At 39.1% G+C, this 19557-nt stretch overlaps 1 protein-coding gene across 2 annotated transcripts in view; it reads right to left on the bottom strand.

The window, feature by feature from the left end:
- Positions 1-19557, bottom strand: part of UBE4B (ubiquitination factor E4B) — a 123767-nt gene that overhangs the window by 37281 nt on the left and 66929 nt on the right. For both annotated transcript variants that reach the window (XM_063104746.1, XM_063104747.1), the window contains 11 exons: positions 18886-19114; positions 18014-18424; positions 17115-17252; positions 10436-10577; positions 9244-9344; positions 7917-8031; positions 4813-4896; positions 2403-2459; positions 1723-1839; positions 1526-1624; positions 753-866 (listed from right to left, as the gene is read on the bottom strand). In XM_063104746.1, coding sequence (XP_062960816.1) covers positions 753-866; positions 1526-1624; positions 1723-1839; positions 2403-2459; positions 4813-4896; positions 7917-8031; positions 9244-9344; positions 10436-10577; positions 17115-17252; positions 18014-18424; positions 18886-19114 — 1607 coding nt within the window. The remainder of the gene's footprint in view (positions 1-752; positions 867-1525; positions 1625-1722; positions 1840-2402; positions 2460-4812; positions 4897-7916; positions 8032-9243; positions 9345-10435; positions 10578-17114; positions 17253-18013; positions 18425-18885; positions 19115-19557) is intronic.

Raw genomic sequence — 19557 nt, 5'->3', positions numbered from 1 at the left:
ACATCATTTATTAATAATCTAGGAAGGACACCCTTTTAACTCTTCTATCCTGGCAAAGTAGCCACAGCCCCTCTCTCACCAGGACTAATGCACACATGACCCTGAAACTGGTCTCCCTGGGTCTGCTCCTGACCTCCCCCCTCGGTTTTAGTCCATTCTCTACATAGCAACTTTTGTGGTTTCCTTACTGAAAACCTTCCAATGGCTTCCCATTATAGTTCTTATCACATATGCCCATCTGATGGAGCCCCTGCTCACCCACTAATTCCATGACCCCCCATTCACTTTCCTGTTTACCATCCTCCGGCCACAAAGGCCCACATGTTGGGCTTGCACCAAAGCTAGTTCATTTCCATCTTTGTGCCTTACAGGTGTCTAGAAATCTCTTTTCTCAGCCTTTTAATGGCTGGCTCTTTCTTATGAGTCAGGGCTCTAACCAAACGTTACTTCCTAAGGGAGATCTTCCCTGCTACCCAACCAAAAATCATTCTCATGCCTTCTTTTTGGTACTTCCACAGTTATTCTCAAGTCCTTTGCTTTATATTCTTCATAGATTTTTATTACTGTCCGAAATAACGTATTTATATGTCTACTCATTTACCCTGTAAAACACAGGCTCCACAAAACAGGAAGTTTATCGTGTTCAATACTGTATCCCCAATTCCCAGAACAATGCCTAACAAGTACTGAATAACGCTGGGTTAGATGAATAAATTTAACACATAACTAAGAGCAGTCTTTGGGAATCCTACCTGCATCTGCGCTTTCTTCATATTGGCATTGACGACAGCTGCCATGTAACCAAGAGCAGCCTCACGGGTTTCACCATTTAACAAAATACTATGCAGAATCTTGAAAAGCTCTTGCTGAAATTTATTTCCAAAAAGTAGAAAAAATTAAAACTTTATTTGGAACATTATTTCCTTTTGACTTTGAGAACAGCTAGCCTACGTCCCACTTTCTCTCCTCTCCCACTGCCACTCATTTCAGGAGAGCATGACTACAAGAGGAACATAAGAAATGTCCATTTCGACCGTGTCAAGATAATTAGCATGAAAGCAGAATATGGAGTGGAGGAGGTGAGCAGTTACAGTTGTAATAAAAGTAAAGTTTGTTACTTCCTTTGCATGATCAAAATGACCTTAATTACCCAAGCCTACAATTTCTCTGCTTTTAAGTTTCAGAACTGAGGAGATATCAAACCGAGTCAGGGAGGGGCGTGTGCAAACTAAGAGCTCTTGCTCATCCTCACAGCTGAAATGCCTAAGGGTCAGCTGCAGAAAGAACATCATCACTAAACTTAGGAGCACTCCCCAGTCAAGCTACATAAAAAGGGCAGCATGTATTGTTCTTGCAGTTATTATTCAAGACAAAGGTTACTTTTACGTAGCTTTTTTTTTTTTTTTGTAAGGTCTAATTGTAGCCATTTGTGAATTGGGCAGCATCCCTTCTACAATGTGGAAGGAGCTCCCTATCTAGAGCTTATCTTTTATCCATCCTTTGGATTTGTTTTCTGGACACCTACCCTTCCCAGCTCCAAATAATGCTGCAGTGATTGGCTAACAACACGAGTGTTCTCCAGGGTAATGGCAGGCCCTGAGAAATACTTTTCAACCACTTTAACCTGGAAAGAGAAGGAAAAAACTCAATCAACATATAATGAACATTTGGGAAGGAATCTGAACAAAACAGCAGCAAAGTGCAAATGGCCACTGTACTTACATCGTCTTCTGCAAAGACTGAGAAGCTAAAGAAAGCCCCCAGATAAGACAGTCTCTGCAGCTCCCGCCCAGAGCCAGGGCTTAAGGGTTTCGGCAACCACAGTGGCAAAGAAGCAACCTGAGCAAAACACGGAAGAGGCCAGTCAGGCTGCTATAGGTCCATGAGGTAATGAGGTAATGAACAGAGTTCTCAGTGGCCAGCCTGCTCGCGTGATTCTTAAGCCACCAGCACAATGGCTGACACTTACGTCCCCAAACCCAAGGCCCGCAAATATGTTAGGATCCCTGTTGGTATTTTCTCACCTCAGACAGAGAAAAACCCTCCAACTCCCTCTACATTTTTACAAAATAATCTTTATATTTTTATGCTTCAAGATACTTTTGATGGAGTTCAAGTGAACTCTTCTTATACTACCAAAGGACTCGAGTAAACCCTTCCCATGGGACTTGTCATTCTAGTTGTACAATACTTATTCAAAAAAATCTGAAAAGAAAGCAAACAACTTCATCAGAGGAAATAACGTGTACCATAGTTTAATAGCTAAGTCTCCCAGTCATGTCTCTCCATCTACATTTAAATGTCCTTCAAGAGAAACTTTTCAGACAATGTTACTTAAGGAACACCTCTTGAATTACGATATATTCACCAAAAACGTGCAAGCCCATCAGATAGGTGCTTACCAAATTGCACATAGGGTGTGTCTTCCCAAACTTGGTTTCACAGAGCTCACCTAGTGCCTAGAAATAAGATCAGAAACAGTCATTTAAATGTATTTCATCCTAAACTGCCTGCCATGTGCGACATCAAGGAACGGCTTTTATTGTTGCTAAAAACATAATATATTCCCTTGAAAATCATTTTTAATAAGGTATTATGTGTGCATTATAAAAAACTTCAAATAAAACAGACATATAAAATAAAACCATCACTCAAACTTTACAAACTCAGAGATAACCTCTACTGATATTTTGATTAACAGCTTTTGAGACATATTTTTGTGTATATCCATATAGAAATAAATGTAACTTCTACAAAAACACGTTTTCACTCTATATCTTTCCATATAAAAAAGATTTGTTTCATAAACTTTAGATGGCTAGTCTTGCTAGTGCTAAGCATGACTATGAATAATTATAATTTAACAAGCTATCAAATTCAGATCATATGTAAAAGCGTAACTTGGTTTCACAACAGCTGGTATTTCTGAGAACTCTAACATTTTCCTTCGGAGCTCCAATCATTCCCATATTAGAGACTTATGAAAACAGGTTTTAGGGACATAAATGGTTTATGGCCAGCCACCAAAATTAAAAAAACACAATTTAACATGGCCATGCTAATTTAATCACTCATTTTTAACAGTGAATTTAATTTTCTCTGTGACTTAGTTGTAGCTATAAAAGTTGCTAAAGCAGCCAAAGGGTAGATTCATTAAGGCATTGGCACATCTCTGAGAAGCCTCTGAGGCTCAGCCCCTGCGAGGTGAAAGCTCTCACTGCCTGGTGCAGGAGTTCAGAGACTGTGGTGCACCTAAGGATCCCACGGGAACTGAAAACCCCACTGTCATGCCATACCCCCGAAGAGTTAAATCACAACGCCTGGAGCTGGGAGCCAGGCATTCGCATCTTTTAAAGATCACCAGGTGACTATAAGGCATGGCTAGTGGGATCCACTGGTTTAGAGAATAATCACAATTATTTCTGACTTTAACTCCAACAGTCTTCCTCTTCCAGCCTCTCATTATTGTACTCTCATTGCACCCTCATTATGACACAAGCGTCAATGATGGCACAGAATTCAATTATTGTCTACAATGAAAGCCTTTGTCTTTTGACCAAAAGAACATTTTGTTGATACCTGACACTAAAAGCTCCTCACTGAAACATTAAGCTAATTCAAACCGCAACCCAAAAGCCAACAATTCCATGAAGGAATATTTACATAATACAGTGATAATTAATGTTCACTAAAATATTTCATCACTGAACACAAATCAGACTATCCCACTTCCTTTTATGTGCCACAGACAGAACAATGCATAAGGATGGACAGAATTTTATTAGGAACCTGAGCAATATGTGAAATAAGAAGAGCCCTGGCATAAATCCATTCAAAATTATTTTTAAAGGTAAGAATTCACAATTTACCTTCTAATTTCCCAGCATTATCATTAACTTTTACCCTTTCAGTGTTATGATGATCGTTTTGATTTTTTAAAAGCAGATGAATGCACCCTTGTGTACACCTCTCTTTTAATATTTATTGCAGTGTAATTATTCAACTGTTTCATTGTGGCTTTGATTTTTGCAGTAGATTATAAGCACCTCGAGGAGAGAGACCTTGTCTCACTAGCTCCTGTGTTCCCAGTGCCTAGCACAGACAGACTAGATGCTCAGTAAGGAATGAATTAATGGTATAATGGAATCAGATCAGTAGAATGAGTAAAAGGAAAATATACAGTAAAAAAAAAAAATCAATTTAACCATGGCCTCAATTTACACAAAGTTGTATTTATACATACAGTAAACTAATTTCATGTTTTGAAAGTTTTTCCTTCATATTTCTAGAATCAAAAGTATTCAGTAATACTTCAACTAAAGCTTGCAGATGAAGCGTACAGCTTTAGGAAGCAGGGAAGATGAACAAGAGAGGTTACTGAGATTTTCTGTGCAAAGTCAATACATGAAAACTATTACTTTTCTTAGTATTACATTGCCTTTTTATTTGTACTTTTAATAGTTTTTTTAATAACAAAATTTCATCTCAAATATGGTATACTCATTGTTAGGAGAATCGGAAGGATACCACCAATAATTATCTTTTTCATAAGCTATACAGAGTGGTGAAGTACACTGGTGCATCACTAACTCCTGTCAAGGACTCGGACAGGTGGCATAAGTACCAGGCCGCTAACTGTCTTCACAGATGCATCTCACTGCCCACCAAATACTCTGCATGGCCAACTCAATGACTTCATGTTTTAAACTTGAAAACAAGGTTGATCACGTACCTGAAAGAAAAGTGTATGTTAAAATAACCTGTAAAAACCCCACCTATTGAATGGGTTAGAGAAAAAGAACAAAATTTTACCATGAGGGGGTATTTAAAGTAGTCACTGTCGAGGGAGCACTCTTTGGCAGCAAGAGCCAGGCCTTGTAAAATGGGGATAAAGATCTATAAGACAAAAAAAAAATCAGAAATACAAGTTCAATAAAACTGAAGAATGGGAAGCATGTCAAATAAGTTGCTAAATCTGGATGTCCAGGAATTTCCACTCCTTCCCCAAGGAAAAGCTTTTTTGCATGTAAAGAGTTTAGAATTCAGCCAGAGTGTTGATCTGTCTTTTGACACAAGGCTAACCATAAAGCAATGTAGCTGAATTCTCCACAAGTTAGAGGACTTTGGTGAACTCTAATACTCTGGCAGGACTCCCAGTAATTCAATAGAAATCCACAGACTTGGAACCTGCTGAAGGACTCTCCAGGGGTCCTTGCTCTAATCAACTACATTCTGCACATCTCAGCAACTAATATGTACTTGATTACCAAGTGTCTATAATCTGTAAAGAAATCAGACTAAATGTTCCAATATTTTCTCAACTCTATCAATATTTTTAAAAAGTCTTTCCCTGTTTATTTTGAGGAAAACAAGAAAAACAGATCAATAATGGATATTATTATTCCATTAAACTTAACTAAATTAGAGCAAAGAGATAACTGGTAAATGTTAAAGTTGAAAAAGAGAACTTTAGTTAGAATGCTTTACTTCCACCACATATAGTGCAATTAATACAATAACCTGATACTGGAACTCAAATTGAAATTTACAAATTATCGTTAATACTGGGTAACACTATGCAAATTCTGCTCAGCACGGCTTACCTTCAAATTTCACAGTGCACTCACTGATCAACACATTTATGGAGTTTATTGGGGTCCAAGACTAATAACATTACGTAGAAAACATTGTAAAGAACAGCTGACGATCTGAATGCCAACAAATTGTAAACAGAGTATACTATGAAGCTACCAGAAAACCTGAAAAATTTCCCTTCCTACTAATTTCTTCCCATCGTACTGAGCACATTCATCATTTAAAAAGCATAATACAAAAAAGGTGCCCTGGATTACAAGGTGTCTGTGGAGCATTCTGAGATATCAACACACAGCTCTGGAGGAGATCATTCTAGTTTTTGTAACTCAAACAATCCGGGTAGAAGTAATGTGCTTTCATAAGCTAGCTAAAAATAGAGAAGTAACACTCAGGTGTGGGGTGGGGAATGCCAAGTTTACAATCAAGAAGAAAAGACAAACAGAAGATGATAATTCGTCATCCAGAAAAATCTCTAAACATTTGTTTCAGGAATGCTGTAAGTAAAACATCTTTACTCTTTCTAGTGGAGTTATCCTCTTGTGCAAGTAGGGCTTAATTTCTAATAAACAGACAAAATATTACTAAGAATAATATTCTCCAAGTAGTCAAACATCATATTATTTATGTGACCTACATATTTTAAACAGTTCTCTTATTTTCAAATAAATACCTCCTAGCACTGATTTAAAAAATGCTATACAAGTATTCATCTTCAATCCTAAATTCTAGCTGCTATTTATCTCTATTTATTTACCTGTGAACATCTCTCAGACATTAAACGGAGGTGGAAATTTCAGTCAAAAATTTAATAATTCACATTTGCTGTACTTTTAAGACAAAAAGACAAGCATCCAAGAATGAGTGGCTGAAAAGGCATCAGAATTCTGTGACTAAAAAAAACAGGGCTGTGGTGGTTGCACAACACTGTGAATATAACAAGTGCCACTGAATTGTACACTTCAAAATGTACAATTTTGATATTATAAAATATCAAAATTTGATTTTGATATTATATGAATTTCACTTCAATTTAAAAAAACCAAAGATCATTTCACAACCTTTGCCTAAGTTTGTTTATGAATAAAGTAGACATAATATACCCCATACTCCTTTCAGCTGATCACTGACTGATTTTATATAGTTAAAACTACTCTGGGTTCCTCAAATGATGTTTTTTTGAATAGAAAAAGTACTCTAATTTATGCCCATTACATCTATAATGTGGTGTATCACTTAAACCTCCCAAGACAGTTATTTATTTTCATCAGAGTTCACTTATATTTCTACAGAAGAAAAGCTCACTATGCTGCCTTTAATATTCCTGTAAGCCAACAAGACTGTCATTTAAGATAAGCAGTTAATGAATTCCAGATAGTACACAACATTAACTAAAATTTTTATTCTTGAATCTTGGGTTCTTCTTTTACAAATAATTTGAAGACTACTGAAAACACTATTCCTAAGAATTCAAAGGTCTTAAAGTTAATAGTTATGAATAATATTAGATATAAAACAGAATAAAAGGAATCATACCAATTACAGCTATTGACTCTGTTATTCCTTCTAGTCACAAAAAAAGAGATAATGATACAGGAAATTTTATGAAAATTGTTTCATCAAGGGAAACAGCTTATGTGAAAATTGCTGAGGCAAAGTGCTTACTTTACAACAAAGGGTCATAAAACAGCAATCAAAATGTTACCACCAAAGATTCACCGTGGAAGAAACCTTCAAGACTAAGTAAACAGCTTTATTATTAAATATCATGTCTACATTTTCACTTAACTTTATATAATGAGATATCAAAACAATGTATAAATACTTAATGAATGAAGTAATTAGTAAGATATAAGGCATCTTTCCTAGTTTAGTGATAAAAAGACAAAGATTCTATGCATTATACAGACTACCACTGAGAAAATTTAGTCATCAATTTTTTAACTTATTAACTCGGGGAACTAATTTTTAACAGTAATCATCTGGCAAATGCCATCTCTTGGTATTCTTCTGTTAAAAGCTCCTTGAAATCAGGGACAGGGCCTTATATTTTTTTCTTATCTCCTTAAGCACTTAGTGTAGACCCTACTTAAAAGACTTGATTCTTGACTGATTAGTTGAAATGGGCACATGACTTGAACAATGCAGCTGTCAATCCAATTTCCTCAAGAAAAGGATCTCAGGAAAGTCTTCTCTCTAAGCAAATAGCACATGCATGTTCAAATTCAGCAGCAGCAGTTTTCACATATGGTGTATTTAGAAGTCAGTCTCAGCACAGAAGCTCTTAGGCTAAAAGTTGGAGTAGCCAACTCACGCAACCATACCTGCTTGAACACTTCTTCATCCTGGTGAGTGGTTCTCACCAGTTCTTGAATGAAGCCATATGGGAGATTTCTACACAGCATATACGGAACTAGGAAGGACGGCTGCTGAAGGGACCTGAGGACGCATGAAAATTAGGAACTATGGTGAAGTCAACTCATCACTGTGTATCCACAGAAGCACATGAAATGTCATGTTGGCAACTGCCCAGGCAAAACTCAAATATTCTGCACAACAGTTTTAGGCAAAAGATAACCCTTCTTATCATTAATAACCACTTTTTGGCCTTTTTAATGAGATACTATAGGAAGTTTCAAAGAATCCATCATTTCCTATATAGAGCCCTTTAAAAAAGAAAGATTAAAAAAGAAAGCATTATTTATTTCTTTTACTTATTGTTTATGACTCATTCAAATTGAAAAAAAATTTAGCAGTGGCTGAGGACTTTTTAAAACTCTTATTAATTTTAACCATGGAACATTTTAAAAGTGTTGGTACATGTATATAATTTTCCATCTTTCTGAAAAGTTTTAAAAACACATGGATATGGTACAGAAAATAATATAAGAACACCCAGAATGAATAAATTTAATTTTGTAATTTTTCCTTTAGATATTTTTGCATAAAAGAAATTAAATATACATATACTTTTTTAAAACTGAAAGCCTTTATGGAACTCTCAGGAAAAAACAAAGAATGTAGTACTTTGGGTGATTCCCAAATTATCCATTCCACTTCTAGTCTTTATTACTAAATAACATAAATTATGTGATACGTGGAAAGTGATAATCCACACATTTTATCAAATACCTCTACCTATTTTAAGCAGTTGCTTTTAAGCTAAGTTACTAATTTTCTGCCTTGATGTCCACATATTTCATCAATGGTCTATTTCAAAAAGCACAGAGAGGGCCGAGCCCGTGGCACACTTGGTAGAGTGCTGCGCTGGGAGTGCGGCGACGCTCCCGCCGCGGGTTCGGATCCTATATAGGACTGACTGGTGCACTCACTGGCTGAGTGCCGGTCACGAAAAAAACGACAAAAAAAAAAAAAAAAAAAAAAAAAAGCACAGAGAACTCTTAAAATACAACTAATTTCTTTTTAAAAATATGCTTTGCACTACTTAGAAGATGAGGAAGAAAAGAGTGCTTTAATTCATAGTACTTTAGAGAAGGAAGGGGATCTCAGAGATCATCTAATCAAACACTTTCATTTTACAGGTGAGGAAAGAGTTATCCAAGGTGGTGCAAAATGGCTGGACAGCCTGATGTCCATGGGTGGACAGGATCTTCTCCCTGCTAGCGGCCGGCACGGAATGGCTCTTCTTACCTCGGTTGTGTGAGGGAACCTTGTAGTACTAACGCAGTGTGGGATATGCACTGTGAACGGATGCTGCTCAGAAGCTGGCTGACTGCTGGCTGGCTGCACATCTGAAAAAGAAAGGTGGAGGTTAGGACTGCAAGAAACAAAACAAGCTGGCCAGCTAGCTCAGTAAGTGAGAGTGCAGCCTCACAACCCCAAGGCCACAGGTTTGGATCCCCGTACCGGCCAGCTGCCAAAAGAAACAAACAAAATAATCCCATGCTGTTGAAAACTGACAGAAGTCAGAAGAGATTGCTCTCCAGAAAATGGCATGCTCTTCTCTTCCTTTATTCACAATGAACAAGCTATAGTCACTAAAGTAACTGTGTCACCCAAGTCCACCATCTCCACTGAAATCAGCAGTCAAGAGAAGCGGAAGTTCGTGGTGGTCACTTGACAACCTTGGAGATGAGCCCAGTCTCTGCTTCTGCTAAGGTGAAGTACAACAAACCCCAAAGACGTCCTTCACAAATACGAAGCTAACCAGTGGGCAACCAGATTTGTTCCCATGTAAACCTAGAACCAGAAAATGAATGAGGAATAAAATGAGAAAATAATGAAGCCAGTCAGCAGGAAGTAGTGGCAAAAGTGTAGCTGCCTGAGTTTAAACCCAGCCTCGCAACTTGTTATTTATGTGATTCTGGACAATTACTCAATCTTTCCAAGGTCCATTTGCTTATTCATACAATGGAAAAAAGAATACCTATCTTACACTGGGGTCCACAGGACTCACAGAACAACCGTGAGAAGTCAGTTAATGCAGACTTAGCAGTCCCTGACAGTCTGCATGTGCTCCATAATGTTTGTTATTTTTATAATTATGACAGACTATCAGAAATTATCAGGGCCATGTAAGTTACTGGTGGCACCCAGCCACAGCGTGGTCAAGAGAGAGGACTCTGAAGCCAGGCCATTGGAGTTCACCTCTGGCCCTGTCACTTCTACCCTCCACTGGGATGTGAGTTCCATGAGGACAGGGATCTTGGTTTTGTTCCCTCATACTCCCAAGCTCCTAGTACAGTGCCTGGCACATAGAAGATAATTGGAAACTACTTTACTGATTGAATAAATGAATGAAAGCTCCTGGGAGAAGGGAAGAAGATTATTTATTAAAACAAATAATCAGGGTTCTTCTTTAAATAAATGTATTTCATATTACCTTTGGTGCTTTTTTTTCCTCTATTCCAACGCGGTCAAAACACTCGATGAGGTAGTTCAGCATATCTGTCTCCTTGCAGGTTTCAATGGTGAAATGGTCACTGTAGGAATCCCAATTACTAGCTCCACCAGATGCTCCCAAACTTTGGAGAAGAAAAAAAAAATAGATGATTCTTATCTCTTCTCGATTATTTCTTTTGACAGTTTGCATTTCTGCAGCAGAAAGCCTGTTAGGATCTCTGCACCCATGACAAAGCACAAACACCCATGCAGCCAAGATTGGAGCTGACTGCTTGTTTCATCTCTCCAAGTCCAACAACAATAACTTTTGGTAAACATTTTATGGACTTATGAAGGGGACCTTATCTTACTGGGGATGGCAACTTATAAAACTGGAAGGACTGAGAACTGCTACCAAGTGCTAGGCATTTGAAGGGATATCACAAGTATTAAACCAAACTGAACAGCCACTACTCAGGCAGAGCTAGGTTAAAGCCGGACTATGCCATTGCTGTAATCAAACTCTTTAGAAGTGAAGTATAAGAGACTAACAAAATATCCCTCATCCTTGTGACTTCTAGCATAGATCTCAAAAGTCTTCATCCAGCATTTGGCAGGAGGACCAGAGCTTAGGAAAACTGTCCAGTTAGAAAGAGCCGTGAACATATTTGCTACCAACACAAAAATTTCTAAAAGTTTCAGTGAAAAAGGCAAAGTAGTATAGTAAAAATGAAACAAAAACCTGGCACTAAAACCAGACTTAGGTTCCAGTCCCAGTCCTATTGCTTATTTGTTACCTGAACCTAGAACCTCTATCTTGCGTGCAGTGAGGCTTCAATGAAATAATGTGGAAGTGTGTTGTAAAATACAAGCAGGAGACGTGGTGAAGCCCATTATTATTAGTGATAACTGTTCTCTGGGATAAAAACCTAACATACCCACAAGGGCTGAGTTGGAGGAAATTAACGAAGTTAAGAACAATCAGTCACGGGTCACATACCAAATCTGGTGAACTCACAAATGTGATATACACAAAAGACACAAAGAGATTAATCACAGCATAGAAAGAAGCAATAAATTCTGAAATGCAGAGGAAATGGGAAAACAAACAGCAAAAAAATTACATGTAGAAGATGATAAAAGATGGGAAGAGTATCAGGAACTTGAGAAATAAATCCCTACTTCAATCTGAGGCAGAAAATTAAAGGCTAGAAACCGAAAGTACGAAGAGGAATTGAGATATCAACCACATGTCATACAGATAGATAAGCATACCTAATTTTGGAATGTATGAGTATACACAACTGACTTTAGAATTTTGGGAAAATACATATAATTGACCTTGGAATGAAACTATATTATTAAAATATTTCAGTAAAGGAGAAAACAATGCCAGTTTTAAATCCAAGGTTTTTAGCCCAGAGTATAAGAAATTTGAATTCCTACAACCTACAATATAGGTCTGATGATAGGGAAGGGAGAAGATGGGGCTGAGAGGCAGTCGAAGGAGTGAAGGCAGCCAACTTCCTGCGGAGTGAGCAGGTAAGTAACACCCACAAAGCACCTCACCAGAGTCATGACACAGACGGGCAGGTCAACGTGGGAACCCTAAAAACACAAGGACAATGAATTTTTACGTCTTTATAGAAATGTATTTTTTGATACACTTAATTAAGGGCAGGATCTGGTATATGCTAATTGGTCTGATTACAGAAAGGTGAGTACTGTAAAGCACAGAAAAACCATAAATAAAAACGTTTTTTTTTTGCAGATGGCCAGAATGAGGATCCAAACACACAACCTTGGTGTCACAAGGCTGTGCTCTAACCAACTGAACTAACTGGCCAGCCTTCATAAATAAAAACAAAACAGAAAAACCTATCACCAAATATGAGAAGAGTGGTGAATCCCCAAAAGTAGAAAGGGGAAAAAGATATTTGCCATTACCTGCAGCAATCTCAGTTAGCTTCAAGCTATCTGGGATTCCGCCCTGTTCTATCTGACATTAGTGACTCGGTGACTATATTCACTGCACTTCCCAAAGATGAACTTCGCTAATAAAGACTTGTACCTATAGTTTTATATATATATATATATATATATATAATTGAGCATAATTTTCCTTTAAGCAGTTCTTGCAGTGACAATGAAAATAGATCTTCATGTATAAAATGAACATTTTAAACTATACATTTCCTTGATAGTACGCCCCATGTTTCTCACATTTTTACATTTCTGGAATGAAAAACATCTTATATCTGATGTCAATAAGTCCTTGCCAGCTGCAAGGAGCCAGTACAGGCGGCATGTGAACTCATGTTTGTGTGAACTCAGCATGCTTAGATGGCATTGGCTCATGCAATTGCCACTGAAATTAGGTTTCTTTCTTAGCAACACATTTCATTTAATTTTAACTTAAACTTGGACTCCTCACTGTCACTTGAAATGTTTTCACAAATATTTCACTAAGACATGAAAGGTGACAATAGATGCAGAAGACTGCATATCTTGTGCAGGGCAATGCAACGAAAGACACTCAAGCTAAAAGGGGTTGGTGTATTTTGGTGATCATCAGTCAGGCACCAAACAACCAGTTAAGAGAAGAGGGGGGGAAAATGAAACAAAACTTAAACCAGATAGGAAATGTAAAGTAAACCCCAGTATTTGTCAACATGTTTCAAAATTATAAGATCAGTCCTAAAAAGATGCTAAGTTAAATCATGCTCACAAGTATGAAAAGTGGCCAGTCTCACCAACGCTAACCATAAGTGTCATGGTCAAAATTGATTTATAAGGATATTTAGAGCCAAAGTGGAAGAGCTGGACTCAATTTCTGAATGTGATACTGAAGGAGAAAGGTGTACAGTTTATATGCATAAATTTATACTATCAATAAACATTTTTGAATGCTTAAAAGGGTATTTCACTTTTCGTCCTCAGAAAGTTACAAAATTCATGATGGTTTTACAACTGTGACATCTTGGAAATATGTCATATTTAAGTCCTAACAGCATCTAAAAAACCATGCCTCCCTCTGGGAGAATATAGGAACCATTTTCTGATAACTACAACAGTCCAATTTTATTATGTAATTACTTCCATATAATAGAAATATAGACAAATCTTTCTGAAAACAAAATGACAATACCTGCATCAGACCTGTGCAGAATGAATTCTATTTTAAATGCACCAAGCAAACTAGCTTCTTAAAGAGACTCCACTGCAGTTTCTCTTATAGTGGGAATAAATACCGTTCCATTTACTAATTTTTTAAATGGAGACCCTGGAATTTTATATTTTCTCAATGCAAGGCAAAGTCAGAGTTGAGCAGCTTTAAGCACTATAAGTTCATTCAACAAGCATTTATAGTGGGCCTCCTGTGTCCCAGGCACTGTTGTAGGTCCTGAGGCCAAGCACCTAATCAAACAGATGAAGACCCTGGTGAAATGGCAGTTACGTTCTAGAAGGGGGAGACAATCAAAACCAAATTCATATATATAAGTGCTATGAAGAAACATAAAAGCAGAGTATGTGTGGCGGAGAGGGGAAGTGTGCGTGCGTTTTACATCATGTTTAATACGACGGGTCGGGAATGCCCTGTGGTAAGATGGCACTCACACGCAGGACTGAGGGAAGTCAGGGAGCGGGACACACAGCTACCTGGGGAAAGAGTGGGCCAAAGAGAGGAAACAAGTAGAAAGGCCTAAGACAGGAGGGAATAATAAGTACAAAAATCAAGAGTCTGGTGCATTAGGTAGGAAAGATGAGCGCGTTTGGGTGCGTGTGCGTGTGCATGTGCGCGTACATGCTTGGCTGTGTGTGGGGGTGTGTGTGTTGTGTACGTGAGACACGCAGGGACTTGTAAACCATGGTGAGAGGCTTTGGGTTCTACTCTGTGTGAGAAGAGAAGTCACTGGAGGGTTCTGGGGATACACATCATGTAAGGATTTCTCTTCCACTATTTCCATGTTTCGTCCCCAAGCAGTGATGTCAATGTTTTCTACTACGTTAGTTTTCCCTTTCTCTACTCACACAGGCTCATGACATTCAAAATTTGACCTTCTTCACTGAAATATCTAAGCAGTTAAAAAAAAAAAACCAAAAAAGCAAAACAAAACCACCAAATTTCTTTCTAGTCATCAACTTCCTGGGAAGCAACTAGCACAGTTTTCCTCACGATAACTGCTACGGTACCTTTATCACAGGATAATTCTCTAGCTCACTCATTTCTACTCCTGCAAGAAGCAGTTCCTGTTAACACACCGGTTCTTTTCACAGAAGACTACAAAACATTACGGAAGGAACGTTTCACCCTTTTTTAAAGTAACCGTTATCATCACCACTAGAAATAACTAACACGTGAATGTATGTCCCAGTTACTTCCAAAAAGATTTCTAACACACCGACTCCACTGGGCAAATGGAAGGGGAGACAGCTGCAACCCCTGTTGATTCTGTCTTCTATGCCACTAATCTTACTAGGCAAGAAGTAGGTGTTAAAATTGCTTACTTCCAAGGAAACAAAAATCTGCGAAGATCAATTATAAAGGAGAAACGGGAGAACTATTTTTTTGCTGACTGCTCAAATTAACAAGGTTTTTTGCTCCCTCTTCCTGGTTCTGACCCTCCATGTATTCTCCAGTTCTTTTATTTGTTAAACAGTTATGCTACATATTTTTACCCATCCTTTTACATTCTTTTTTTTTTTTTTTTTTTGTGGCTGGCCACAGGGATCTGAACCTTTGATGGTGTTATCGATACCACACTCAAAGCACCTAAGCTAAACGGCCAGCTCCCTTTTATATTCTTTTTGATATCTATTAAGAATATGCAAGTTGCCAAAATCTGGATGATCAGATTTCTTTTTTTTTTTTCATTTGGATGATCATATAACATTATGCATTTCATTATAGCAGCCAACAAGGGCTGTGCCAACGGACTGGAATGGAATTTTGTAATTAAGGAGTAAAATGCTGCCACTTCCTTGCCAAGGAGCAGAGAAGACGCACAGACTCTGGGCAGGGAAGTACCTGGTGAGGAATGAGAACAACACAAGTCCTGTTTGGGCAAAAATGGAAGAGCCGGAGGCAGCACAGTGTGGAGGTGATGACTGTGAGCTCTGCACTGATGCTGCTTGAGTCTGAATCCAGGCTCTGCCACTTACTAGTTGTGTGACTGGAACCTCTCTGCAGCCTGTTTCCTCCCAGAGTGCTGCAGTGAGGACCAAAGGAGATGACGCATACAGAGTGCAGCACAGTATCTGGCACAAGCTGTGCAAAGAGGAGTTACAGCTATTATCACACGATTGTGTACACCCTCAGGTACAGAATCCAGATCTGAGGCAAGGCTGGGATGTTAGAAGTCTAGAAAGAGAGGCATTAGTAAAAGCAAGACACAATCTGATATATCTGTTAAAGAAAGTAAGAATTAAATAGGCCAGGGAGAGAGAACATTTCTCCCACAGATAATATACAATAACACAGCACTTTTACCATGTACGGAAATTAATTCTTAAGGACGCCTGCTGTAGTACTATAATCACATAATAGGATTCTATCTACATGAAAAAGACACTTCCTCCTTTGGGAAATTCACTTGAGAAATAGTGACAGAATGTTCAACCTACTACAAATATCAGCCTTCCTGAATCAATATTCCACCTTGCATCAACTTTCTTCTCTTTATATAGTCTCTAATGATTCTTCTGAACACCGTCAAATTTAATGAAGTGCACCTAACTCCTCCTGCAGTCTCTATATATAGCCTGGAGTTATTTTTGAACAGTGCTGGGCACAAATACCAACTTGGTCCAGAGGAAACTTCAATTAAAGAGCAAAATTATAAGACAATGAGTCGGAGGCTTAGAAAGAAGGTGCTATTATATTTTCTTGCTCAAAGTCACCTAGAAAACCTGAGTAGTGTTTTTCACTCAGTCTTTGGGGTAAACATTCAGCAACATCATGAACTATGATTTAGCTTCTGTTGCGATTCCATTTCTAAAGGTTCTTTTGACAAATGGGGTCTGGCTTCACCAAGGTCAAGGAGGTGCTTGGAGAACTGAAGGTGAGAAGTGAAAGCAGAATCACAGTTATACTAGAGAGCATGGCCCCACATATTCTTCAATGGATTGCCCAGACTGAGCTTGATAGAGGGGTGAGGAGGGACTCACAGGAGTAGGAAGGGAACACACCACACACACACACGCACACACACACACACACACACACACACACACACGCACGCACGCATGCACGCACGCCCCAGCCCCTCTGCCATTTCTAAATAGCAGCAGTCCATGCAACTGTACTTAAGAAAACATGCCTCACAAGGTACATGTTGCTCTCATTCGGTAGCTCACAAGAACATTCTTGCAACAGATAAATGAGGGTCCCTCATTTTAGATCCAGGAGTGGGTGTCCTTAATGATGGCTGATCTTTAATCTGTTTTTACGTTTTTGACAAATGGGTTATACGTAAGTTTTCCTCCAAACTTACCAGGTGACAACTATGAAAATTTTCCTATGTGCCACTTTATCCCGTAAGGTCCTAGGTACCCTTGCCAGCCCACTTCACTGAACCCTATCCTGTTTGGATTCAACACACACCACTAATTAGGACTTATAAAAGTTAGTTCCTAAGCACCTATGCACATGCAGGGGTAAGACTCCATTCCTCTGATACCTGGAGCCAAACTGGACACAAGAAAAATCATCACCACCACCACCACCTTCATCATCATCATCATCATCTTCTTCTTCTTCATCACTACTGTCCCCAGAAAGTGCGAGGAAGAGGAAGGAGAAAGGGTTGTCGTACATACTACCACAACAAAAGCAAAAAAGGTCATCAGGGAACAAAGGAAAAACAAGAGGGGAGAAGCTTTTGCAACTGCTGTTCTTTTAAATAAATTTTACACTAAAAGCTTTGTCTACTGACATGCAGAAAACAAATTCACCTAAGTTACAGAACTACATAGGTATACTTGAGAGAAGGGGCCACAGGATCAGTGGGATTCTAATACTGCTTCTAAGAGGCTGAGATTACATGTACCAAAAATCAGCATCAAGGCATAAAGTGCTCCAGTCCCACTCACCAGAAGTATCAGACACCGGGCCCGGATTTCTCCCACAACCCCTCGGACTCACTGAATTTCAACTACCATTGGCAACAGTACAAAAAGTCAAGGGGTCCTGTGAGCCCAACTCTCAAATACATCATTGACCACAGTCTCTGAAATTCATTTGTAACAAGGAATGAGGTGTGAACTAGACTGCAAAAAACAAAGTTATTTCATTCTTTCTTTTCTTTTTCCCATACAGAAAGGAGAAATAGGGGACAGAGGGAAGAAAAGGACTCACAGAGCACAACCTGTACTTTCCGATGTGCTCCAAGCCTGGCAGAAGCATGGACTCAGGGCGCGTGCCCACCCAACTAGTTAGCCACACGGGTTAATAACCCAAAGCAACAACAACAGAATTTAACTGAGGTCAGTGGCACACAGCAGTTCTTCCCTCCCATCCGTGTTAACCTCCTTGCCCTGCACTGCAAACATACACACAGCTCTCCTGCTGAACAAGTACCTAGGAGGGGTCCTCAGGGAGGAGGGACGTCTGCTCCCGGCACTGGGTGAGGCGGGCGCTAAAGGTGGGCCCATGCTGGTGGGCCTCTGTGCGGAACTGCTGGCGGGCACTGCTTGGGGGCTGCTAGCGAGGGTAGGGAGGCTTGGGGAGCTAGGTGGAACGGAGATGCCTGAGGACCGCGGGGTGGGAGAAGGGGAAGACCCGCACGGGTGCATGACCGTGTAGGGGCGGTAGCGTGGAGATGAGGGCTGGCTTCCCGCAGCAGCTCCGGAGGCCGCGCCGTGAGGACCGAGGGAAGAGGAAGGCACAGCCATCTGGCTGGCCGCACGGGAAGGCGAGGCAAAAGACGGACTCATCACTGGCACAGAGCTCCAGAGACTGGGAGTGGGAGCTGGACTACTTTCAAAGAGGCTGAGTTAGTTGAGAAAGAGGAAAGAAAAGAAAAATGAAGAAAAACTTCAGGCAATGAACTAAAATGGAAAATCAAGCTTTTAAAGGGTGGTATGATCACATTTCAGATCTCTAAGAGTTCCAGTATAATAGGCCCATTAGATAAGCATCTGAATAACTATAATCTAATTGTTGTACTGATCTAGAGGCTAAACTTACAATATGAAAAAGCCGAATGTAGTATACACAGCCATTTGTTTCTAAAATGTAATCTACCAATAGCCTAACCATGGAAAGCCAAAAAAAAAAAAAAAAAAAAAGTCTAGAAAAGACAAAACTCACTCTAACAACTAAATCCATCCCCCCAAATACAACACATGCCATAATCTGCACAACGCAGATTAGTGAATAAAAATCCCCTTCTCCTACATACTTCACGGATGTTTTATGCCAATTAGATGGGCAAAGAGAACCACACTGACCTGGACAAAGAGCTGGCACTGAAGGAACCCACACTGCAGAACATGGGACTTGTTCCTGGATTGGAGCCAGCATTTAGCATGAGGTTTCTGTCTGGTGACCGAGCTGCCGCTGCAATGGGCTGTGATGTGGCTGTCAGACTGGCAAATGGGTTTTCATCTCTAGTCTGAGTGGACATCATGAGCACTTCCATTAAAATCTGGCCGATCAAGTCCTTAAAATCAGAGAACACTGTTGGGAAGGCAGAATAAAGAACAGGTTACACATGGTCCTTCACAGACACACAGTCCTCAAATAAGCCAAACTGAACCAGAATGGTTCGCTGTGGTATCCTGGCTTGGATTCTGGAAGAGTAAAAGGATATATAGTGGAAAACCCAGTGAAATTCAAATAAAGTCTGATGTTTAGTTAATTGTAATTTCCTAGTTTTGACAAATGTACTGTGGTTACGTAAAATGTTACATTAGGCGAAACTGGGTGAAGTATATACAGGAACTCCCTGCACTATCTCTGAAACTTTTCTGTAAATCTAAAATTATTCCAAAATAAAAAGTTTATTTAACAAAAAATAGGAGTGTAGTCAATGAGAGTTACTGTGAATATATATTAACTATAAAAAGAAGCTACTCCCAACGATAGAAGTTTACCATACTACAAATGCAAGTGGGTTAGTA

This window comes from Cynocephalus volans, chromosome 8, assembly GCF_027409185.1.
Source record: "Cynocephalus volans isolate mCynVol1 chromosome 8, mCynVol1.pri, whole genome shotgun sequence".
Lineage (NCBI taxonomy): Eukaryota > Metazoa > Chordata > Mammalia > Dermoptera > Cynocephalidae > Cynocephalus > Cynocephalus volans.
The sequence above is the reverse complement of the archived record's forward strand: the minus strand, read 5'-3'. Positions and strand labels throughout refer to the sequence as shown.